At 41.6% G+C, this 25,282-nt stretch overlaps 1 protein-coding gene across 15 annotated transcripts in view; it reads right to left on the bottom strand.

Moving 5' to 3' along the window:
• NUMB (NUMB endocytic adaptor protein) overlaps positions 1-25,282 on the bottom strand; it is a 202,294-nt gene that overhangs the window by 7,124 nt on the left and 169,888 nt on the right. For 12 of the 15 annotated variants that reach the window (XM_032134911.2, XM_032134917.2, XM_032134912.2 and 9 more), the window contains 4 exons: positions 14,597-14,671; positions 8,885-9,025; positions 3,254-3,458; positions 253-546 (listed from right to left, as the gene is read on the bottom strand). In XM_032134911.2, the coding sequence (XP_031990802.1) occupies positions 253-546; positions 3,254-3,458; positions 8,885-9,025; positions 14,597-14,671 (715 nt within the window). The remainder of the gene's footprint in view (positions 1-252; positions 547-3,253; positions 3,459-8,884; positions 9,026-14,596; positions 14,672-25,282) is intronic. The other 3 variants (XM_058429690.1, XM_058429692.1, XM_058429696.1) reach the window with 2 other exon arrangements.

Below are 25,282 nucleotides of genomic sequence, written 5' to 3'. Positions count from 1 at the left end.
CCACAAATATTGTGGCTTAGGCTAGAAATTCCATAATGGCTCTGCTGCCTGTTTGTTGAAGAGAAATTACGGATTCACATCCCCCTCCATGGACCTTAGTTTTCCCATTATGGGAAATGACAAAAGATACAACTATCAACCAACCTCAGGGAAAGAGGAATGCCTAGTTTAATGGGATTAGTGTCTTCATGGGAAGTGATGAGAATGCTTCAGTGCTCGAGTACCCCATGAGTCAGGTAGATGCTACATTACCTGCGTTTTTAATGGGGAAATCAGTCTTCCTCTGCATAGTGGAAGGCAACTCATTGATGCGTAGGGATAGTTGGCGTTTAAAGGGTGACATCTTCTGGCTAAGAGCAGGAAATCCTCGGAAAGAGCCTTGGCGAGCAAGCTGTTCAATTGGAGCATGCCGGCGTGGGATGGCATGAGGATTGTTCATCTCCAGAGAGGTCGTGGCATCAGAAGTAGGAGAGGTGGGAGAGGATGGGGATGGGGCAGTGTTGCCAGGGGCAACTGATGAACCAATGACTATCTTATCTGTTTCAGCTCAAGAAAATAAAGAGAATGAAGACCTTAGCAATGTCTTCAAATAATCTGAGTTTACAGAGCTGACAAATTCGAAAGCCCTCTAGGTCCTTTTACCCATTTCCTTCCCAATGTCTCTTAAAAGATAAGTTAGAAGTAGGGTTCAGATCCATTTTTCAGACAGATAAAAGGCTTAGTAACGTACTATATGTCACAAAGCATATCTGCTAAGACAGAAATATTAGATCTTTTATTCTCATTCAGTGATTTATAAATTAAGACTGTGAAAAAGATCTTAAAAACTCAGTTCCTATGAATTCCTAATATGTGGTCTTTTAAAGAATGATTCATGATTTTCAATGATTGTGTGTTAGGGGAGGAGAACTTTGGGAACTGTAGCATTAGAAAGGTCTAAATAAGCATAAGTTTAACCATATATCTTTGATTAGGTGTCAAAGAATGTCATATATAACAGTCTTTATTTATTTATTGTTTGAGATGGAGTTTCGCTCTTTTTGTCCAGGCTGGAGTGCAATGGCACGATCTTGGCTCACTGCAACCTCCGCCTCCCAGGTTCAAGTGATTCTCCTGCCTCAGACTCCCAAGTAGCTGGGATTATAGGTGCACACCACCACGTCTAACTCATTTTGTATTTTTAATACACACGAGGTTTTACCATGTTGGCCAGGCTGGTCATGAACTCCTGACCTCAGGTGATCCATCTGCCTCCGCCTCTCAAAGTGCTTGGATTACAGGCGTGAGCCACCACACCCGACCTAAAGCAGTCTTTAAATCATGCATTTGTGGTTCATTTGAATAAAAGCATGCAGTAGTAAAATTTTGAACTGGATTAAATTTGAGTAAATATAAGACTGTGGGTACCAGTTGAGTCCCATTCTGATTGTGACAAATCTCAATCACCAACTCTTACAATCCTTTATAGATCTTGGGATTCAATCTCTTTGCAGTTGCTGTGCATAACAATGAATATTATTTGGTGGTATTAAAGAACACGCTTAAATAGTGAATAGTCTGAAGATCACTAAAGCATATTAGATAACAGTAATACAGGTTAAATTTTCTAGTACAGATAGCATGATTTTTCCCCGCTTTGGCTTCCTGGTGCAAATATTTACAAGAAATGAAAAAAAATCACTATCAATAATTTCATTTCAAATAAAAATATGTATGCTTTTTTTTTGGAGGGGGGTTAAGAATTAGAGCTGTTTGGGTCAGTATTAGTCAATGATGCTATCCAAAAGGGCTGGTTTAAGGCCAGGCGCAGTGGCTCACACCTGTAATCCCAGCACTTTGGGAGGCCAAGGCAGGCAGATCACCTGAGGTCAGGAGTTTGAGACCAGCCTGGCCAACATGGCGAAAGCCCATCTCTACTAAAAATACAAACATTAGCTGGGTGTGGTGGCATTCACCTGTAATCCCAGCTACTCAGGAGGCTGAGGTAGGAGAATCGCTTGAGCCAAGGAGGTGAAGGCTGCAGTCAGCGGAGACTGCACCACTACATTCCAACCTGGGCAACAGAACTAGACTCTGTCTCAAAAAAAAAAAAAAAAAAACCCAAATCGAACCAAAACAACAACAACAACAACAAAATGACTAGTTTAGAACTAAAAGGTTATAGTAAAAAAAATATATCATATATATATATTTGTTTGTTTTTAAGAGACAGGGTTTTGCTGTTACCCAGGCTGGAGGAGTGCAGTAGCATGATCACAGCTCACTGTAACCTTGTACTCCTGGGCTCCAGCAATCCTCTGGTCTCAGCCTCCCAAGCAGCTAGGATTATGGATGTGTACCACCAAATATGGCAATTTTTTTTTTTCTTTTTTTAGGGATAGAGTCTATGTTGCACAATCTGGTCACAAACTCCTGGCCTCAAGTGATCTTTCCTCCTCCGCCTCCTAAAGTATTGAGATTACAGCTGTGAGCCACTATACCTGGCCTCAAAATTATATTAATGTCTATTAGTTAACCTGAATTGTTTGTGCTTGTCTTGTTGGTTTTAACGCTACTTACATACAAGAATGCAAAAGTATTTTCAAGCCCTATCATTTAGTTCTAAAATATACCCAACTCACATTTATAGACTGCTGACTAACTTGAATGTTTGCACAGACATTTCTGCTGTGATGCCATGTGTACCTAAATAAAACTCACACTCTATAAAATCATACACTAAATTAAATTAACAGGGCTATAGGAAAAAGTTATAGGCTTACCTCTCAAAATCTATAGACTTTTGTGACTAGAAAGCACTAAAAAACAGCAATAATCTCATATAAACAGTATTACTGTTAAATCTCTCTGCTAGCATCATAGTCCGTGGATGCTTTGCAGCCTTAAGCCCTGGGACCTGTGCTGCTTCCTTTAAGATGCAGGTACTTGATTCATTTGCTTCTCACAGAGATCAGATGCATCAGAATTAAAAAGGTATTTCAGGAAGGGAGGAAGGGGTAAGAGATGTCTCTGCAGCTTCTTCAACTGCACTCGGATTCCTCAGATAGCTTACTATAATGGAGTAAATATTTTGAAGCCATTAAACTAGCCACTCGAAAGGAAGCAGTTTTTAAGATTTTCAACTTTGTTATAAGGTTTTATATTGCTAAGGGTTCTCTTTGATTATGAGAAAACTTACCCCTGGTAGCTTCAAAATAATACCTTGTTGGGAAAAACTGCATTCCGTAAATACACACTGTAGAACAGATTGTACCTTTCTTGGCATCTTGCATTTGTTTCATGATCTCCTCTCTTTCTGCTTGTTCAGTGGCTGTTGTGACACGGAATGATCCTTCTCTTGTAAAAGTGGTCCGACTAGCATCAAAAGTAGCAGTCACTCCACATTCCTTCTCCCGCTTCTGCTTGCGCTCTAAACAGGCTGCAAAAGCACAGCCTACTGCATGGCTCAACCTTTCACCCTGTAAAGAGCAGATTTTAAAAGCTTTTCAGAATTACATAACTAACAATTACATACAAATAAGTCCTTTTTTTTTGTTTTTGAGACAGAGTCTTGCTGTTACCCAGGCTGGAGTGCAGTGGCACAGTCTCTGCTCACTGCAACCTCTGCCTCTGGGCTCAAATACTTCTCGTGCCTCAGCCTCCTGAGTAGCTGGGACTACAATCACGCACCACCACACCTGGCTAATTTTTGTATTTTTAGTAGACATGGGGTTTTGCTATGTTGGGCAGGCTGGTCTCCAACTCCTGGCTTCAAGTGGTCTACCCGCTTCAGCCTCCCAAAGTGCTGGGATTACAGGCATGAGCCACCACACACGGCCCAAATAAGTCTGTTTTTATGAAAGCAAGATGTTGCAAATTCCAGCTTAAAATTGTTTTAATATATTAGTATGCCATATTAATTTAAATGAATAAATTTTCTAAGGTAGTACTTATGATGGTTCAATTTCACTGTTACAAGCCTTGGGGTAAGTGATAACCAGCAACCTGTGCTTTTACAAGCAGCCATGGAGAACTTTTTATCACTTAGACTCTGTCATGTCAGCCCTGGCCAACAGCTTAGAAGACTCTATGCAAGGTTTCAAGCCTTGACATGCAAGCTTCTAGTTGCCCTTTGGGGAAGTAGTGGGACTATTTACCAGCCACTTCTAAGAAACTACTGGAAAGGCAAGGCAAATTTCAGGAGCTTAGTGCACTGTTAATATGTCTAGGAAAAAAAGGTGCAAACTTAAAACTTCTGATAAACAAATATAATTCCAGTGATTAAAAAGGAATGAGGCCGGGCATGGTGGCTCACATCTGTAATCCCAGCACTTTGGGAGGCCGAGGTGGGTGGATCGCTTGAGCCCAGGAGTTTGAGACCAGCCTGGATAACACAGTGAGACTCTGTCTCTACCAAAATAATAAAAGAAAATTAGGCCAGGTGCGATGGCTCACACCTGTAATCCCAGCACTTTGGGAGGCCGAGGTGGGTGGATCATGAGGTCAGGAGTTCGAGATCAGCCTCCCCAACATGGCGAAACCCCGTCTCTAATAAAATACAAAAATTAGCTGGATGTGGTGGTGGGTGCCTGTAATCCCAGCTACCTGAGAGGCTGAGACAGGAGAATTGCTTGAAGTTGGGAAGTAGAGGTTGCTGTGAGCTGAGATGGCGCCACTGCACTCCAGCCTGGCCACAAGAGCGAAACTCCATCTCAAAAAATAAATAAAAATCAAAATAAAGGCCGGGCGCAGTGGCTCATGCCTGTAATCCCAGCACTTTGGGAGGCTGAGGTGGGTGGATCACCTGAGGTCAGGAGTTCGAGACCAGCCTGACCAACATAGAGAAACCCTGTTTCTACTAAAAATACAAAATTAGCCAGGCATAATGGTGCATGCCTGTAATCCTAGCTACTCGGGAGGCTGAGGCAGGAGAATCACTTGAACCCAGGAGGTAGAGGTTGCGGTGAGCCAAGATCGTGCCATTGCACTCCAGCCTGGGCAACAAGAGCAAAACTCCATCTCAAAAAAAATAATAATTAAAAAAATAATAATAAAAAGAAAAAATTAGTTGAGTGTGGTGGTGGTTTGTGTCTGTGGTCCTACTTGGGAGGTGGGAGGATCGCTTAAGCCTACAGTAAGCTGTAATTGTGCCACTGCACTCCAGCCTGGGTGACATAGTGAGACCCTGTCTCAAAAAATAAACAAACAAAACTAACAATGAGACAAAAGCTTTGCTGTCTCCCCTTTCTGAATCCTCCCTCTAAGCAACCCTCCTCATTTATGGCCCTCAGTGCTTTTAGGTTTTCCCCCATACCTTTCCTATCTTCCTCTAGCTCTCTCTAATTCCCAACTCTACCTCCCAACCAAACACAGGCAAAAGTGAAAGCATGTTTTCATCCACATTGTCTACTTATAAAAGAATTAAGCAGATAAAACTGATTTGTGTGTGGGAGGAGTGGAGGATGTATATAAACAAAACACTGCTTTATATAGATACACTGGATTACCCAGAGTCAATTTAATAAATTCAATGGATTATTTTTAGCAGGGTTATCTGTATTTTAGACCATTTTGCTAATTGTGGAATAAAAAAGCTAGAGATGATACAATAATTGTTGGCATCATTCACAGTGAGAAGAGATATTTGGGAACAGGAAGTCTTTTGTGGTGTTCTCAAAATCACGCCACGTAGGCAGCTGCTCCTACACATGGCTCTGAACAAGTCGTTTCACTGGATTTTGCATGACAGTATTAGTTATCAGGACAGGTAAGGTTTAAAATGCTTTATGTCCCTAAGGTTTTACTACCTTTGACTACTTTTTACTTTTTAAAAATTTTTAAACTTTTAAAAAAAATTTGACTACTTATTTAAAGACTGACAGAATTACACTATGAATCCACAGGAGTTTCCATCTAACTTCCCAGTAGGACGATATTAGGCCAGATGTTAAAGCATGAAACAGGAGTACTGAAAGATTCTTAGAATGTGTTTGCATTTGAATGCAGCTCTATTATAAGGACAGAGCTACAGGTCAAGGAAGCTTATTCTTTCTCCTAGGCCTAGGGCAGAAGTTGTTGAAGAGTGACCTCATCCCCAACTAACAGCATCATCTGGGAACTTTTAAGTGCAAATTCTTAAGACCCAACCCCAAACTCACTGAATGAAAAACGCTGGAGATGGGGCCCAGCAATCTATGTTTTAAAACAAGTCCTCCAGGTGATTTTGATACAGTAGAACTATTGGCCTAGGAGATTCAAACAGCCTGCTGGGCCACGATTTGACAACAAAATGGTTTTTAAATTAGTATCTGGAAACTCTTGAACTCCAGATTTTTAAAGAATAGTGATAGCAAAATATACCAAGTTTGTGGTTTACTTAGGGTCTGAGAAACAGAGGACAAAAGCATAGTTTAGTTACTTCAACTCATTTCAAAGCACCTGTGTCAAACCAAGGAAGAACAGCTTAAACAATATTTGCTAAAATTTTTGGAGTAATGTGGGCCAGTCCCTATGCTAAGTGTGCTTATAATCATTATCCAATTTAGTATTCATAACTGCTTTCTCCATTTATAGAAGTGTATACTAAGACAGAGAATGTTAAGGAACTTGTCCCAAATCCCACAGCTAGTAAGAACCAGAATCAGAACTGAAACCATATCTGACTCAGAGCCTGAGCTCTTAGCATTTGTTTACACCAATGTCTCAAAGATCTTTAAACAATTTTGGTCAATTTTTTGAGCATGGCCACTACTTATCTTCCAGATTAAACTTTGGCAAGAGCTTTACTGACCTGTAACCTTCATGAATGGCTATACTGCCTATTCTGTCTCGACACTTGCTGTACATACAGTTTGAGTATCACTTTTCTGAAATGCTTGGGACCAGAAGTGTTTCTGATTTTAGATTTTTTTCTGATTTTGGAATACTTGCATTATACTTAACAAGTTGACATCCCAAATCCGAAAAGTCAAAATCGAAAATGCTCCAATGAGTATTTCTGTTGAGTGTCACGTCGGTGCTCAAAAAGTTTAGAATTTTGGCGCATTTCAGATTTTCAGATTTGAAATGCTCAACTTATAGTAAAATCATTGTCATTTAAAAAAGACTTGTCTTTCATGTTAAAATTTTGGGTAATTTACATAAAGAATGAAATTATTCTCTATTTTAAAACAAAACTTCTACCATGCAACAATTTCTAGTGTTGTTCATTCTACCATAACTTAGTATTTCCGTTTAGTTTTTTTTTTTTTTTTTTTTTTTTTTGAGATGAAGTCTTGCTTTGTCACCCAGGCTGCAGTGCAGTGGTGCAATCTTGACTCACTGCAACCTCTGCCTCCTGGGTTCAAGCGATTCTCGTGCCTCAGCCTCCTGAATAACTGGGATTACAAGCACCCGCCACCACGGCCGGCTAGTTTGTGTATTTTTAGTAGAGACAAGGTTTCATCATGTTGGCCAGGCTGGTCTCGAACTCCTGACCTCAAGTGATCTGCCCACCTCAACCTCCCAAAGTGCTAGGATTACAGGCGTGAGCCACCGTGCCTGGCCTATTTTTGTTTTATTTTTGAGATGGAGTCTTACTCTGTCGTCCAGGCTGGAGTGCAGTGGCGCAATCTTGGCTCACTGAAACCTCTGCCTCTGGGTTGAAGCAATTCTCCTGAGTCAGTCTCCCAAGTAGCTGGGATTACAGGCGTGTGCCACCACACCTGGCTAACTTTTGCATTTTTAGTAGAGACAGGGTTTCACCATGTTGGCCAGACTGGTCTTGAACTCTTGACCTCAGGTGATCCACCCACCTTGGCCTCCCAAAGTGCTGGGATTACAGGTGTGAGCCACCGTGTCCGGCCAGTATTTCTTTCTTTCTTTTTTTTTTTTGGACGGAGTCTTGCTCTGTCGCCCAGGATGGAGTCAGTGGCGCAATTTTGGCTCACTGCAACCTCCACCTCCCGGATTCAAGTGATTCTTCTGCCTCAGCCTCCCAAGTAGCTGGGACTACAGGCATGCATCACCATGCCCAGCTAATTTTTTTGTATTTTTAGTAGAGACGCGGTTTCACCATATTGGCCAGGCTGGTCTTGAACTCCTGACCTCGTGATCTGCCTGCCTCGGCCTCCTAAAGTGCTGGGATTACAGGTGTGAGCCACCGTGCCTGGCCGGTATTTCTGTTTTTATAACAGTTGAAAGTATACTCCAACTCAGTTTTTTTTTTTTTGGAAACAAGGTCTCACTCTGTCACCCAGGCTGGAGTATAATGGCACGATGACTCCCTGCAGCCTCCAACACCTACGCTCAAGTGTTCTGCTCACCTCAGCCTCCCAAGGCATGTAGAATGTAGCTAGGACTACATGCATGTGCCACCATGCCTGGCTAATTTTTTCTTTAACTTTGTAAAGATGAGGTCTTGCCATGTAACCCAGGTTGGTTTCCAACTTGTGGTCTCAAGTGATCCTCCCACCCTGGCCAAAGTGCTGGAATTATAGGGGTGAGCCATTAGGCCCAGCCAACTTCTTTCATTTGTAGTAGTCTCTTTGCAAATATATTTTTAATACCATCCTCATATGTGTTAGCAAACAAATACATTTAAGAAACCTGAAAATACTTCCAATAATAAAAAGTTTCAAATAAAGTTTAGCAGCCACTATCACCAGACCATTTTTACCTTCCTTTAATGATCTTTGGTTTCAGCCAATCATTTTGTTCAGTGAGTTGCAACTCCTGGGGTTACACCAACAGTGTGAACTATTTGAATAAAAGGAGCTGAAAGTAGGCTAGTTTAGGCACTTCCAAGAGCAGCTGTAGCAGCACATACTTGTTAAAAATGTAGTAGAAACTGCTTGGCTGAGCAAATCCAGAAAAAGCCCAGCTAACTGAGAATACTCATCATGAAACACATATCTGTTGGACTCACTGTGTCCTTGACAGCCATGAAGCAGTGACAGATCCAGCGACGAGTGGTGCCATCACGACATATGTAAGAAAAGGCTCTATCAAAGTTCCTATCTGGGGCACAGAAAGAAACTTTCTCTATCGTCTGGTCAACTATGAGGTCCTAGAAAATAGGACACACAAAGAAAGAGAAGACTTATGAGGTTATCTGAGCTTCTCAGAACACAGGATGTTCATTTCATGATGCACAATCCATACGTCTGATACAACTAGGCTATGGAATAGCTAGATCTGTGTCCAGCAGTTTAAATACTGAGAATTGGACTCAGCAGACATCCTAAGAGGCACTTTGCCCAGATACCTCTCTCATCTACATGTTCTAAAGCATATGCTTGTTGATTCTAGTTTTACATCTGTTTTATGGTAGATTCCACATTCAACAATATATGTAAATCAGTATCTTTAATCCTTTGGGTAAAAAAAAATCCTTTGGGTTGATTTCCAAATATAAACAAATACATATAATAGTCATGTTTATGCTACCTTCGTTACACAATGAACACTACACACATACACGCACAGTTCTGCACCTTGCTTTTTTACATTATATATACCCTATCCAGTGAAGTTACTTCAGATATTGTATTTTTCAGGTATAGAATTTCCATTTGTTTCTTTTTCTTTTCTTTTTTTTTGGACAGTCTCGCTCGTCACCCAGGCTGGAGTGCAGTGGCGCGATCTTGGCTCACTGCAACCTCTGCCTCCCGGGTTCAAGCAATTCTCCTGCCTCAGCCTCCCAAGCAGCTGGGACTACAGGCATGTGCCACCACGCCCGGCTAATTTTTTGTATTTTCAGTAGAGACAGGTTTCACTGTGTTAGCCAGGATGGTCTCAATCTCCTGACCTCATGATCCACCTGCCTTGGCCTCCCAAAGTGCTGGGATTACAGGCATGAGCCACTGCGCCCAGCCATTTGTTTCTTTTTCATAGTTTCTATTCTCTGTCAAGATTTCTATCTCTTCATTCAATATGAACATACTTCCTTTCTGTCACTGAGTACAGTTATAATGCCTGCTATACACTATTTTCATTTCTGTTAAGGTAGCACTCTACTTCAATGTACCATTTTCTGTACCAGTTGTGGTGATGCTATAAATACAAAACAATACAATGACTCAAATACAAGAGACATTTATTTCTTGGTCAAATAGTGAAGGAGGGTATTTAAAATCTGTCTGCTGATTCCAACATCTGAGTCATCTTGAAGTTGGGTCTTTATTGATTGTTATTTTGATGAGAATAAGTCAGACTTATCTGTTTTGTTGTATGCTGAGTAACTGCATTGTAGACATTGTGAATGTTGTATGTGGAGAGTCTGGATTCTGTTACATTCCTTGGAAGTGTTATGTTTTCAGTTTTATCAGGTAGCTAATTTGATTATACTCAAATGGAAAACTCTTTCGAACAGCACCTCAGACATCAGGGTGTTTTTGTTCTTTTTTTGAGACTGTCTTGCTCCGTCATCTAGGCTGGATTGCTGTGGCGCAATCACTGCTCACTGTAACCACAACTCCTGGGCTCAAGCGATCCTCCCACCTCAGCCTCCCGGGTAGCTAGGACTACAGGTGCATGTCACCATACGTAGGTAACCAAATATCAGTTTTTATATCCTTAGTTGGGCTATTTGGAGTCTGCCTTGAATCTACATGGCTAAAGGGTCAGAGATTTGGGCAGAATTTATGAACAGAATTTGGGACTACTCCTTTTTGGCTTACTCATTTCCAGGATTCTCTTTTTACTTTCTTTTTTTTTGAGACAGTCTTGCTCTGTCGCCAGGCTGCTGGAGTGCAATGACGCAATCCCAGCTTACTGCAACCTCTGCCTCCCAGGTTCAAGTGACTTTCATGCCTCAGCCTCCCAAGTAGCTGTAACCATAGGCACACACCACCATGCCCAGTGAATTTTTTAAATTTTTAGGAGAGACAGGGTCTCAGCATGTTGGCTAGGCTGGTCTCAAACTACTGGCCTCAAGTGATCCACCCGCCTTGGCCTCCCAAAGTGCTGGGATTACAGGTGTGAGCCACCATGCCCAGCCTCTCTTTTTACCTTCTAGTGGCTATTGCTGCCTCAAATTCTGTTTTCTGCACTTTAGGAGGCTGAGGCGGGTGGATCACTTGAGGTCAGGAGTTCAAGACCAGCCTGGCCAACATGGTGAAACTCTGTCTCTACTAAAAATACAAAAATTCGCTGGGTGTGGTGGCGGATGCCTGTAATCCCAGCTACTTGGGAGGCTGAGGCAGGAGAATTGCTTGAACCCGGGAGGTGGAGGTTGCAGTGAGCTGAGATCCAGCCTGGGCAACAGAGGCAGACTCCATCTCAAAAAAAAAAAAAAATTCTGTCTTTTGTTTTTTAAGACCAAAAGACTAAGTGTTTCTCACTGAAGTTAGAGCTACCCTATATGGTACAGACTAGGGCCTATCCTTAGGCTAGAAGCTGTGAAATGGGAAATCACCCAATACAATTTCCTTCTTCTAAGTGTCAGCTTCTCTCTAGAATCTATCTGCTTTGAGTTATTTTCTAGTGCCTTAGAATAATTGAGTTATTTTGTTTAGAATTTACAGTTGTTTGCTAGAGGGTCAGTCCAACAGAAGCTCTATTTAGCTATTGCTGGAAGTGAAACACACTGAAGAGTCATTTTAAAACTTGTTTTTCTAATTTTTTTCTTTGTAATATAAACTTCATTTCCATTCACATTTCCATCTACTAGTTCAATTACATTGCCATTTGCAATTCATTTATCTCTTTTTCTTTTTTTTTTTGATACAGAGTCTTGCTCTGTTGCCCAGGCTGGAGTGCAGTGGTGCGACCTCAGCTCACTGCAAGCTCAGCCTCCCGGGTTCACGCCATTCTCCTGCCTCAGCCTCCCGAGTAGCTGGGACTACAGGCTCCCGCCACCATGCCCAGCTAATTTTTTGTATTTTTAGTTGAGACGGGGTTTTACCATGTTAGCCAGGATGGTCTCGATCTCCTGACCTCGTGATCCACCTGCCTCGGCCTCCCAAGGTGCTGGGATTACAGGCGTGAGCCACTGCGCGTGGCCATTCATTTATCTCTTTTTCTAAGAAACTAAGAGTTACTATACTCAAGTAGGAACACTAGGCCAAGTGCAGTGGCTCACACCTGTAAACCCAGCACTTTGGGGTGCCAAGGTGGGAGGACTGCTTGAGCCCAGGGGTTCAAAACTAGCCTGGGCAACATAGTGAGACCCCATCCCTAAAAAAAAAAAAAATTATCTGGGCTGTAGTGGTGTGTGCCTGCAGTCCCAGCTACTTGAGAGGCTGAGGTTGCAGGATCCCTTGAGCCTAGGAGGCTGAGGCTGCAGTGAGCTATGTCTGTGCCACTGTATTCCAGCCTGGGTGACAGTATGAGACACTGTCTCAAAAAAAAAAAGGTAGGAACACTATCAGAATCAAGATAGACATGAGTTGAGAAGTGGGATATCAAGGCAATCTGACAGAGCTTCTTGCTCAAAGGTTAAGCTTCTGTTCCACAAAAATTTGTGCAGATCATGGCATGGTGTTATCACAAATACTGATCCCAACATGGTATTAATTCCTGCTTATAGCGAAATACAAGGTGGGAAGATGGTCCCAATGGTGACAAGCCACCAATGACTACTAATTACTACTATTCAGTGTGGAAAAAACTAAACTAATGAATGCCAGTGGTGTAAGAAGCCACAAAGGGGCAATATCACTTTCCAACTATTGTATAAAACAATTAAATACATAGCTTTCAAGTATAACAAATTTTATCCAAACACTAATGAAACCTACACAAGTTCCAAAATATAATTAAAATGATCACTGTTTCCAACAGTAATGTACTAAAAGTGAAGACTATTGCTTCTCTTGAACTTAAAAAAAAGTATGCAATGTAGGGTCAAATAACTAAAATGCAGCTATATTAAATCACTTGAAATTTACCAGGCAAGTTGCCTACCAAAACTGCTTTTTACCTGCCAGACTTTCTCCCCTTTCAGTGGCATTTGAATTTTTTTTTTTTAATTATCTTCTTGTTAAATTTTTTCCTGACTTTAGGTATTCTAGGAAATTTTAATTAATAATTAAATGTACTTACATAACACCTTATGCTTTCTAGGGGTAGAGCTGTGTGTCTATTCTTATTTAGGCATTTAGGATCACTGTCTTTCAAATGCAAAATGGTACCTATGATTTGAGATATTATTTGGATTCTAAGTAAATGTTAACCAAAGAGCCATTTACTAGTCCTTAAGATGTCACTTAAATCGAGTTTTGAGTCAAAAGCCAGGTTAATTAGTTCAAATATCATTTTCTTAAAATAGTGTTTTCTTCAGAGCAAGAAGAAATTTCAGATGTGGAGTCCATCTTTTTTTAATTTTAAAATATGGTAAAAGGATAGTCTGTCATCTATTATATCAAATTTGTGACAGTGAAAACTTTTAAAAAAATATATAAGAACAAAAATAGGCCACGAGCGGTGGCTCATGCCTGTAATCCCAGCACTTTGGGAGGCCACGGCGGGCAGATCACTTGAGGTCGGAAGTTCAAGACCAGCCTGACCAACATGGTGAAACCTCGTCTGTACCAAAAATACAAAAATTAGCAGGGCATGGTGGTCCGTGTTTGTAATCAGCTACTTGGGAGGCTGAGGCAGGAGAATCGTTTGAACCCAGGAGGTGGAGGTTGCAGTGAGCTGGGATCGTGCCACTGCACTCCAGCCTGGGCAACAAGAGTGAAACTCCATCTCAAAAAAAAAAAAAAAAAGAACTCAGATCTTAACACTAAATGCTAATGCTTAGTACCTTAGACATGCTATGTCATGTAGAACAAAATGTTGAGAGAATACTATTTCTTATAAAGTAAATGAGTAACTAAAGTGGTTTCCTGAACGTTAAATAGTCTCTCAGAAGATTGTACTTTGGACTAAGTGGAAGGATAAAGCTTCAACAATATAATACCCTTCAACAGCTTAAGGGTATTATATTTGATCATTAGAGATTTTAAAAAACATATGAGCAGTCCTATTTAAGCTTATAAGAATCTTACCTTAGGCCAGGTGCAGTGGCTCACTCCTGTAATCCCAGCACTTTGGGAGGCCGCCGGTAGATCACCCGAGGTCAGGAGTTCGAGATCAGCCTGGCCAATACGGTGAAACCCTGTCTCTACTAATAGTACAAAAATTAGCCAGGTGAGGCTGGGCGCAGTGGCTCACACCTGTAATCCCAGCACTTCGGGAGGCCGAGGCGAGTGGATCACCTGAGGTCGGGAAATCGAGACCAGCCTGACCAAAATGGAGAATCCCCATCTCTACTAAAAATACAAAATTAGCTGGGCATGGTGGCACATGCCCGTAATCCCAGCTACTAGGGAGGCTGAGGCAGGAGAATCGCTTGAACCTGGGAGGTGGAGGTTGCAGTGGGCCGAGATGGTGCCATTGCACTCCAGCCAGAGCAACAACAGCGAAACTCCGTCTCAAAAAAAAAAAAAAAAAAAAAAATTAGCCAGGCGTGGTAGCACACCCTTGTAATCCCAGCTACTCAGGAGGCTGAGGCAGGAGAGTTGCTTGAACCCGAGAGACGGAGGTTGCAGTGAGCTGAGTTCGTGCCATTGCACTCCAGCCTGGGTGACAAGAGTGAAACTCCATCTCCACATAAAATAAAATAAATCAAAATAAAAATAAAGAATCTTACCTTAGTTTTTTCGTCCACAACTCTGAGTCCATCTGCTGAGACCCACAGAACTGCTTTAACTGCTTTCTTTCCAGTCTTTTAAGAGAAACCAAAAAGGGGAGGGGGAGATACACATATATAATATTAAAAAAAGTCATCTTCCACAGAAAACACTGACTTCTGCCTTCCAAAAGTCACAAGTACAGATGGAGTCCAAGTTCAGGAGTGGTGCCTGAAACCAGATACTCAAACCAGAAACATTCAGGAAAAAACAAGCCAAGGCCATTATTTTAGAAACACAATGCAAAACAATAAGATAAAATTAAGTAAAAGGGAAGTAACAGATGGAATAAAAACCAAGATATCACATTCCATAAAGGGCAAAGAATTCATAACTAGATTCTTCACCCATTTAAAAAAATCAACCAAGAAAACCAAGAGTCGATAATCATTAAATACATAAGGAGTTACACCACAAGTAGCGTCTACAGGTGTATTTAGGGCAGAGAGTAACATGTCTAAATTGAGATGTTGACCATTCTAACTATGCTATGACCCCCAGTATGTTATAGCAGGACCCTTGGTCACCTAAAATTTTCACATTAAAAACACAATGAGTCTTCATTATTCTATTAACAATCTTTAAAAAGCCATTATTTGTTCTCTCAGAGTTAACACAGACACTTTTCCTAATAATTTTTTTTTTTTTTTCTTGAGACAGAGTCTCACTCTGTCGCCTAGGCTGGAGAGCAGTGATGCGACATTGGCTCACTGCAACCTCCCCCTCCCAGGTTCAAGTGATTCTCCTGCCTAAGCCTCCTGACTAGCTGGGATTACAGGCGCCTGCCACCATGCCCCGCTAATTTTTGTATTTCTAGTAGAGAAGGAGTTTCACCATGTTGGCCAGGCTGGTCTGGAACTCCTGACCTCAAGTGATCCACCTGCCTCAGCCTCCCAAAGTGCTGGGATTACAGTTGTGAGCCACTGTGCCCAGCCTCTAATAATTTTAGAGACAAGGTGTCACTATGTTGCCTAGGCTGGAGTGCAGTAGCTATTCACAGGTATGATCATAGAGCATTACAGCCTTGAACTCCTGGGCTCAAGTGATCCTCTTGTCCCAGCCTCACGTGTAGCCAGGACTACAAGTGTGCACCACTATACCCAGCCTTGGCTTGGTTTTTAATTTGACATTAAATGCATGGAGACATTTTGGGGACACAGGAAGATTTAAAAACTACTGAAAAAATAATTTTCTTTTTACTGGCTCAGAAAGTACTTTTTGGCACATGAGAATCATATGAGAACAAGCTGATGCATAATTCCTCCTGTGATGGAATGTAATAGTAATTTAACAGTGTCCTTTCTTTTTAACTGCCTCAAGGATACAGCAAAATAAAACAAAAGCAATATGAAGGCTGAGAATAGGTATCAGATTATCATGAAAAGTATAGATCAAAAGGAATCTGGTGCTAAGGTTGGCGCAGCAGCCTCTAGAAGGGACAAGGGAGACTTTTAGAACTGTCTACCATTCTCCTCTGTATGTGATCCAAGCCCAGGAAAACTTGATATGAGGACATGGCCTTACTTAAATAACCTGTGATCCACTCGGCCTCATCATCTCCACCAACACCATACATTTGATGAGTGCCTATAATATGCCAGCCAGTGGAAACACCTGGAAGGTTACTGAAAAGCAACAATCAGACAAAAAATAAAGAATACCGTAGGCAAATGCTACAGTAGAGCTGAGAACAAGGTACAATGATGTCAGAAAAAAGGTATAATCAAATCTCTTTGTGGAATTGGGGAAGGTTATACAAAGGAGAAGACTGAACTGGGTGCTGGAATAATTTTTCTTGATGCTTAGGTAGGGGTAGGGAGACAGGGAAGTAACAGAGGTACTGGACATGCCAGGCAGAAGAAACAGCAGTACAGGACATGGAAGCAAACAACATGGCAAGTCTGGGGCTCTATAAATATTTCAATATGGCTTGGTAAGTAGACTTGGCAATGGGAGAGGCGTAATGGGAGAGAGAGTAGGAAAGGCCTAATCACGGAAGGCCTTCTATTCCTGATAAGGACTTTGATCTTGATTCTATGGGCAATTAGAAGCTACTCTGTAAATATTATTACAATAAATTGAATTTAGGTAAAGGAAATTAGCCTTGGTAATATGGGTATGCTTCATCCAGTCAGTTGAAGGCCTCAAGAGCAAAAACTGAGGTTTCCTGGAGAAGAAACCCTGCCTGAGTTTCCAGCCCGTTGGCCTGCTTTACGGGTATCAGACTTGCCAGCCTGCCAGCCCCTACAATCACATGAGTGAATTCTTAAAACAGATAATATGTATATATATGTCATATATATATATATATAACCTCCTAGCGGTTCTGTTTCTTTGGAGCATCGTGATACAGAAGTAGAAGTTAGACTACAATGGGTCGAGAAGTAAATGAAAGGCAAGAAGAGTCTACAAGTATTAAATACTTTTTTTTACAAAGCTTTTCTATAAAAAGGAGAGCTGTAGGGCAATAAGACACAGGCAGAGGATCAAGGGAAGTCTATAAGAATTGTGATAAACTAGCATGTTATACTTGAAATAGAATGGGCTTTGGATTAAGACAAATATGAGACTGAATTCAGTGCTACTATTCATAAGCTAAGAAAGTTATGTAGCCCACTGAACTTCCATCTCTTCATCTGTAAAATATTTGTAGTTTGTTAAAAGGATTAGAGATTATATACAGTACCTGGAATTTAAATAGGGTAACAATTAGTAGCCATTTATCATCATTATTAATAAACTTTTAAAAACCTCTCTCAATAGTAAAGCAGAATTCTTAAAAGAGTGATACACATTTTCTTTTTTTTTTGGCAGTTGAGGTTGTCCGTTTATTGGTGAGGAAACTCCTCGAGAGTTAATACAGCGTGATCTTTTCCCAGAGGTGTGTAGAGAGAAGGGGGCCTAGAGGCATCCCAGAGATAGCTTATAGCAACAGTGCTTTGACCAAGAGCTGCTAGGCACATTTCCTGCTGAAAAGGTGGTGGTCCCCAGAGTGATACACATTTTCAACAATGACATCCTCTTCATGTGCTGAATGGGAAAAGCCAGTGGAACAATGGAAATGGAAGGCCCAAGAAAAAGAGAAGAGTAATTTAGAGGACAAAGTCCAACAAAATGCAGGGTGAGATGGGGCTAGAATACAAGTTTTAGACAGGAGGAGAGATGTCTATTCCTATGAAATGGAGGGATAAAGTGAGGCTGAGTAGAGATGAAAACAGATTTGTAAAGGAGGGAGTAGCAAGTGGAGGAAATTCACTCTGGAGAACCATAAATTCATCTGTGAATTTATGGTTTTACTTTATCTGCTTTACTTTGCTGGGGAGAGGAAAGATGACAGGCAGAGTAAAACAGTAAAGATTCAGAACAGTAGTATGGAGGCAGTCTAGTATAGTGACTAGGAACCAAGCTGTTGTTTGGATTTGAATTCTGGTTCTGCAAGTTACTCCTAGTATGATCAAAGGCAGGTTAATTTAACTTCTCTATGCTTCACTTTCTATGCCTGTATAATGATGTTAATAATCTCATATACCTCATAGGGTTACTGTGAGGATTAAACAAATTAATGTATACAAAAGGTTTATAATGAGGATGGTCATATAATTTACCCTACAAACTGGGAACCCTTTGAAAATGAAAGAGATGACTCGTCATTTACCTTAGGTATATCTCCTAATGCTATCCCTGCCCCCTCCCCCCACCCCACAACAGGCCCCGGTGTGTCATGTCCCCCTTCCTGTGTCTGGGTGTTCTCATTGTTCTAGAACTTAAAGTATAAAAAAAAAAAGACTATTAAAACTGATAAATGGGTGTTATAATAGGGCTGTTCCAGGCAAATTGGTAGAAGAGTCATTCACCAACAACAGTAACTGCTCATATTTAACCAACCCTCACGTAACATTTAGTATTTTGCTGGAAGGTAAGCTCCATGAGGGCAAGGTTTCTTCCATCTATCGTTCACTGCTGTATCCCTGGAACTTGAACAACACCTGGAACAGAGTAGCAGTTCAAGAAATGCTTGTTGAAAGAAAAAATATGCAAAATACCTGTTGTAGGAAACAGGAGACAGCTGACCAGTGATATACAACATTGCCAAATGGCACTGACAATCCTAAGATATTTACATTTGCATTGTATAATTGTAGCCTGCAGTGTTCAGTATCTGAGGCAACAGATAGGACTACTTCAAGGTTGGAAGACTGAAGAAGGGAAAAATAAAAGGTCAATTTAGAATGGGACTCTTCTCCAGTTAGTCTCCTTACAATATTCAGGGAAATATAACATTTTCTTGGCACAATTATATGCTTGTTTGTTTGGAGACAGGGTCTTGCCTTGTTGCCTAGGCTGCCATGCAAGTGGCACAGGACAGCTCACTGCAGCCTTGAACTCCTGGGCTCCAGTAATTCTCCCACTTCAGCCTCCCCAGTAGCTGGGAGTACAGGCGTGCACTACCATACCCAGCTAATTTTTAAACAATTTTTTGTAGAGATAGGGTCTTGCCCTGCTGCCTAGGCTGGAGCACAGTGACATAATCATAATTCACTGCAGCCTTGAACTCCTAGACTCAAGTGATCCTCCTGCTTCAGCCTCCCAAAGTGCTGGGATTACAGGTGTAAATCACCACACACGGCCCAATTATATGGTTATAAAAACATGTGTGGCCGGGTGTGGTGTCTCATGTCTGTAATCCCAACACTTTGGGAGGCCAGGGCAGGTGGATTGCTTGAAGCCAGGAGTTCGAAACCAGCCTGGCCAACATGGTGAAACCCCGTATCTACTAAAAATACAAAAATTAGCCAGGTGTGGTGGCATGTGCCTGTAATTCCAGCCACTCAGGAGGCTGAGGCAGGAGAATTGCTTGAACCTGGGAGGCAGAGGTTGCAGTGGGCTGAGATCACGCCACTGCACTCCTGCCTGGGTGACAGAGCAAGACTCCATCTCAAAAATAAAAAATAAAAATAAAAATAAAATGTGCTTTTTGAGATAGGCCTTAATAATTTTATAGTATTGTACTAATGTATCAGTAAGGAATCATATTTGTCATAGTTCATGGCCTCTGATCTCTCTAAAGAGGGGAAGAAAACATAATATGAATTCTTGTATTTGTTCATACTTTTTGGGTGTCGGTTCTTGTACATCATTATAGTTTGCCACATTATAGTTACTTCAGTCAGGTACTGAAAGATTAATGATTAGAGATGCCTGTAGCTGAAATTAAGCCCAGGCTTCCTCTCACAAATTCTGTAGTTGCAATACTTCCATATTTCTTTTTTTTTGAGACGAGTCTTACTCTGTCGCCCAGGCTGGAGTGCAGTGGAGCAATTCAGGCTCACTGCAACCCCTGTCTCCTGGGCTCAAGTGATTCTCACGCCTCAGCTTCCCGAGCAGCTGGGATTGTGGGTGCACAGCCCCACACCCAGCTAATTTTTTTGTATTTTTTTTTTTTGGTAGAGATGGCGTTTCGCCATGTTGGCCAGGCTGGTCTCGAACTCCTGACCTCAGGTGATCTGCCCATCTTGGCCTCTCAAAGTGCTGGGATTACAGGTTTGAGCCACTGCGCCTGGCCAATACTTCCATATTATTTGTAAACTTGAGTCTTTCATTCTGACCATATCAACTAAGATTTCTGAGCACTTTTAAGAAAAGAAGATAAACGTGACTGAGAGAAGACTGTCTGCCCTAAAACTGTCTACTTGAAACCAGTACCCTAGGCGATCAGGCCACAGTTAACTAATCAAAGGACTGAAAAAAGACAAACTACATTAAGTATGAAATGTAGAATTTACATATAGGCCGGGCGCAGTGGCTCACACCTATAATCCCAGCACTTTGGGAGGAAGCCGAGGAGGGTGAATCACCTGAGGTCAGGAGTTCGAGACCAACCTCACCAATATGGAGAAACCCCGTCTCTACTAAAAATACAAAAATTAGGCGGGTGTGGTAGCGGTGCCTGTAACCCCCAGCTACTCAGTGGGCTGAGGCAGGAGACTCGCTTGAACCCGGGAGGTGGAGGTTGCAGTGAGCTGAGATCGCACCATTGCACTCCAGCCTGGGCAACAGAGTGAGACTCCATCACAAAAAAAAAAAAAAAAAAAAGAAAGAAAGAAAGAAAGAAAGAAAAAAGAATTTACATACATCTCAGTGGCACAAACACCTCTTTAAAAAGACAACATGCTGGCCAGGCACAGTGGCTCACGCCTGTAATCCCAGCACTTTGGGAGGCCAGGGCCAGTGGATCACCTGAGGTCAGGAGTTTGAGACCATCCTGGCCAACATGGTGAAACCCCGTCTCTACTAAAAACACAAAAATCAGCCGGGCGTGGTGGCATGCGCCTGTAGTCCCACCTACTCTGGAGGCTGTGGCAGAAGAATTGCTTGAACCCAGGAGGCAGAGGTTGCAGTGAGCCAAGATCGCACTACTGCACTCCAGTCTGGGCGACAGAGCGAGACTCCATCTCAAAAAAAACAAACAAACATGCTTCAGGAACTAATAAAAACGTGGACGTGGCAACACAGATGTTCAGACATTCAGAATTATTTTATCATCGCTGCTCCAACACTTTCTACTTTAATAATAATTTCACAGTTACAGGTAGAATTCACACTGACAAATGTGAGTATCATGAAAAAGTTTCACAATAAAGACAAAAATCCTTTTTTTTTTTCCCCCAAAGAAAACCGATCTAACATGGACAGAACTTTAGTAACTTGGAATTTAAATTGGTGAAATCTGAGCAGAAGGATCAAGCTAACCAAAAGTGAAAAACAACTTTCTCAAGTAATTACTCTACACTATGGATATCCAGCTTGGTATTTTAAAATTATCATCTTCTTTAAAACCTTTTTTTTTTTTTTTTTTGAGACGGAGTCTCGCTCTGTCACCCAGGCTGGAGTGCAATGGCGCAATCTTGGCTCACTGCAAGCTCCGCCTCCCGGGTTCACGCCATTCTCCTGCCTCAGCCTCTCCGAGTAGCTGGGGCTACAGGCGCCCGCCACCACGCCCGGCTAATTTTTTGTATTTTTAGTAGAGACGGGGTTTCACCGTGGTCTCGATCTCCTGACCTTGTGATCCGCCCGCCTCGGCCTCCCAAAGTGCTGGGATTACAAGCGTGAGCCACTGCGCCCGGCCTAAAACCTTTTATTATGGGTAGATATAAACCAATATAGCAACTAAGCAGGTTCTGACATTGGAGAAAATAGTAACACATAGTGGATCTATTACAAATTACTAAATCAGAAAACTTGTACCAGAAGAGAAATGCACAGGTAATCTTACAGGAAAAAAACTGGTGAAGGAACACAAAATGGTTGGAAAAATGGCACAGAAATAGTAACAAGCTCAGTACACTGTAAGATGACTTTCTCCTAAATATAAAAGCTACACACAGTAAAAGGCAACTGAAATAACCAATTGCTATCTACCTATCTCCAGACTTTTTTTTGCTTGTTTTTTGTTTAAGTAGAAACCACTGTTTCTTTCTTTTTTGTTAGAGACAGGGTCTTATTCTGACACCCAGGCTGGAGTGCAGTGGTGTGATCACAGCTCACTGCAGCCTCAAACTCCTGGGCTCAAGTCATCCACCCACCTCAGCCTCCCGAGTAGCTGGGAGACCACAAGTAAGTACCACCACACCTGGCTACTTTTTTATTTTTATAGGGATGGGGTCTTGCTATGCTGCCCAGGCTGATCTCAAGTTCTGGCTTCAAGTGATCCTCCCACCTTAGCCTCCCAAAGTATTAGGATTACAGATGTGAGCCACTATGCCCAGCTGAAACCACTTTTTAAAACTAAATTGAAAAAGGATGGATGAAAATGACAAGTTGGTGATATACATGGTAGGTGGAAAGATTCTTACATTGCTCTTTTATTTCATCAGTATAACTGATGTTATCCTTGGGAGAAATGAGTTGGAGTTGGAGGAATGAGTTTTGTTTTGGTTTTTTGAGACACAGTCTTGCTCTGTTGCCCATGCTTGGAGTGCAGTGGTGCGATCTTGGCTCACTGCAACCTCCACCTCCTGGGTTCAAGCAATTCTCCTGCCTCAGCCTCCTGAATGGCTGGGATTACAGGTGCCTGCCACCACGCCCAGCTATGGCTAATTTTTGTATTTTTAATAGAGAAGGGGTTTCACCATGTTGGCCAGGCTTCTCTTGAACTCCTGACCTCAGGTGATCCGCCCACCTCAGCCTCCCAAAATGCTGGGATTACAGGTGTGAGCTACCATGCCTGGCATAAATGAGTTTTTAAATTATTGAAATTAGGGATTACCAAACGTTTTTTGTGAAGGGCCAGATAACAAAATATTTTAGGCTTTGCAGGACATATGATCTCTATTGCAACTACTCAACTCTATCATTGCACAAAAGCAGCCATAACAATATGTACACAAATGGGCATGACTTTGTTTCAATAAAATGTTATTTACAAAAACAAATACAGTAGTGGGCCATAGTTTGCGACATCTGATATAATCATAATCTCTATAAAGTAATTAATTGAATATTCTTGGAAACATGATTCAAAATATTAGACCTGTTGGAACTATGTCCCTGAATTAATTTTCTTTTTTTTTCTGACAAATATATTTATATCCTACCTATTTTAAGGTGCTGTCCAACTCTAAAATTCTATGATTCCCAAGATCACCAATAAGAGCATGCCATTAATTAACAAAAATAAAAATGACATTTGGAGGCAAGACAGCTCTGCGAGCATATGCTAGGTAAGAGCAAACGGGTTAAGCAGATGTTCTAATGTAAGCTGAAGTGAAGAAATGCTATAAAGACACATGGAAACATCATTTTGCATAGCTTTGAAATGTTAAGAAGCAACAGCAGCAAACAGACCAATTAGGACAGAGCAAGTCAATCTCAGAACAACAGTGATTTGCAATTCTCCTGTGCAAAGTTCCTTCAGCTACAAACCAAAGAGGTCTTCAAAGGTACCCAATGTGTAAAGAATCACTGGTCAGTCTTTCTGTCACATCTACACAGAGGCAGGCATTACAGAGTAATGGTGATATATAAACCAGGGAACCATGATAGTGTGCCTTGTAATAAACAAGAGACTTTTTTTCAGAGGAAACCCAGCTTCATTGTTTTTTAAATCAGAAGAGAAAAGCCTTGAAGTATATAATATTTGAATTTCTGAACAGAATGGTGTAATCAATAAATTTTGTCTTATAATTCCAAAATTCAGTGAATATACCCCAAAGAACAAAGCAGTGAAAAGGACAGAAACACAGCTTTCTTCAGGATTTGAGATTGTACTGTGCTCAGAAAGAGTACAGTAACTTTTAGTCTCAGACACTAAGGTTCATTATTCCTGTACTTTCTTAAATGAGAGGGGCACTTAAAGGCTTTTAGGAAAAAAACAAGGATGGAGCATGTCATGAACTACACAGTAAAGGAGAGATTTTGGGGAGGCAATTTAGCTCTTCTAGTTTGCCAAATCACTTCAGTTGGGGGAGGGGAGACCTAGGGATTATTCCAATATTAAGTTCCTATTTCAAAGGTATATAGTAGCTGAAATGAAAATTCTACAGGCATCTCAAATTCAACCTGTCCAAAACCAAATTTATCCCTTCTCACAGTGAGTGATTCCACCATCCCCTTGGTCATCCATGAATGAAATCTGGGTCTCATCTTGTTTCCTTCTCAACACCTCTAGGTTGAATGAATGAATGAATGAATGAGTGTGGAACATGTTTTCTCTCATCCCAATGTCCCTGATAGTGCTGTTCCTTCTGTCTGAAATCTCTTTCTCTTCTAAGTTAGTTTAACTGGAATTCATAGTTTTTAGGCTCAGCCTTAGGTGTCGTCTCCTCCTAGAAGCCTTCATTACAACCTTTCACATTCACTCTTCCTTTTTGCTCCTGGAGCACCTGTTATGGTCACACAATTTGGTAACCATGTCTTTACCTATCTGATTCCTCCCACAACAGGGTGAACTTGAGCAGTACATTTCTCATTCATTCCTCTATTCATTAATTCAAATATTTTGGAGCAGCTACTACGGACCACAAATTATTCTAGGTACTGAAGATTCAGCAGTAAACAAAACAGGTGGAGATCACTGTCCTCACAGAGCTTACATTTCAGTGAGGAAGAGATAAACAAATAAGTAAAATATATGGTATGACACACAGTGATAAGCCCTATCAGATAAAAATGAAGCTAGGGGCCGGGCGCGGTGGCTCACCCCTGTAATCCCAGCACTTTGGGAGGCCGAGGTAGGCGGATCACGAGGTCAGGTGATTGAGACCATCCTGGCTAACACAGTGAAACCCTGTCTGTACTGAAAATACAAAAAATTAGCCGGGCATGGTGGTGGGCGCCTGTAGTCCCAGCTACTCGGGAGGCTGAGGCCGGAGAATGGCGTGAACCTGGCAGGCGGAGCTTGCAGTGAGCCGAGATCGCGCCACTGCACTCCAGCCTGGGCGACAGAGCGAGACTCCATCTTAAAAAAAAAAAAAAAAAAAAAAAAAAAGCTAGGAAGGGAAATAGGGAGTGTGTGTGTCTGGGTGAGAGTGGTGTTTGGATTTTTTAAAAAGTTGTCAGTAAATGCCTGAGAGTGGGGCTTTTGAGTGAAGGGAAAGAGATGAGGAAGTGAGGCACACATATATCTGGATGATGTGTGTTCCAGACTC

This window comes from Hylobates moloch, unplaced genomic scaffold (assembly GCF_009828535.3).
Source record: "Hylobates moloch isolate HMO894 unplaced genomic scaffold, HMol_V3 SCAFFOLD_16, whole genome shotgun sequence".
Taxonomy (NCBI): domain Eukaryota; kingdom Metazoa; phylum Chordata; class Mammalia; order Primates; family Hylobatidae; genus Hylobates; species Hylobates moloch.
This window is presented reverse-complemented; position numbering and strand designations above follow the sequence as displayed.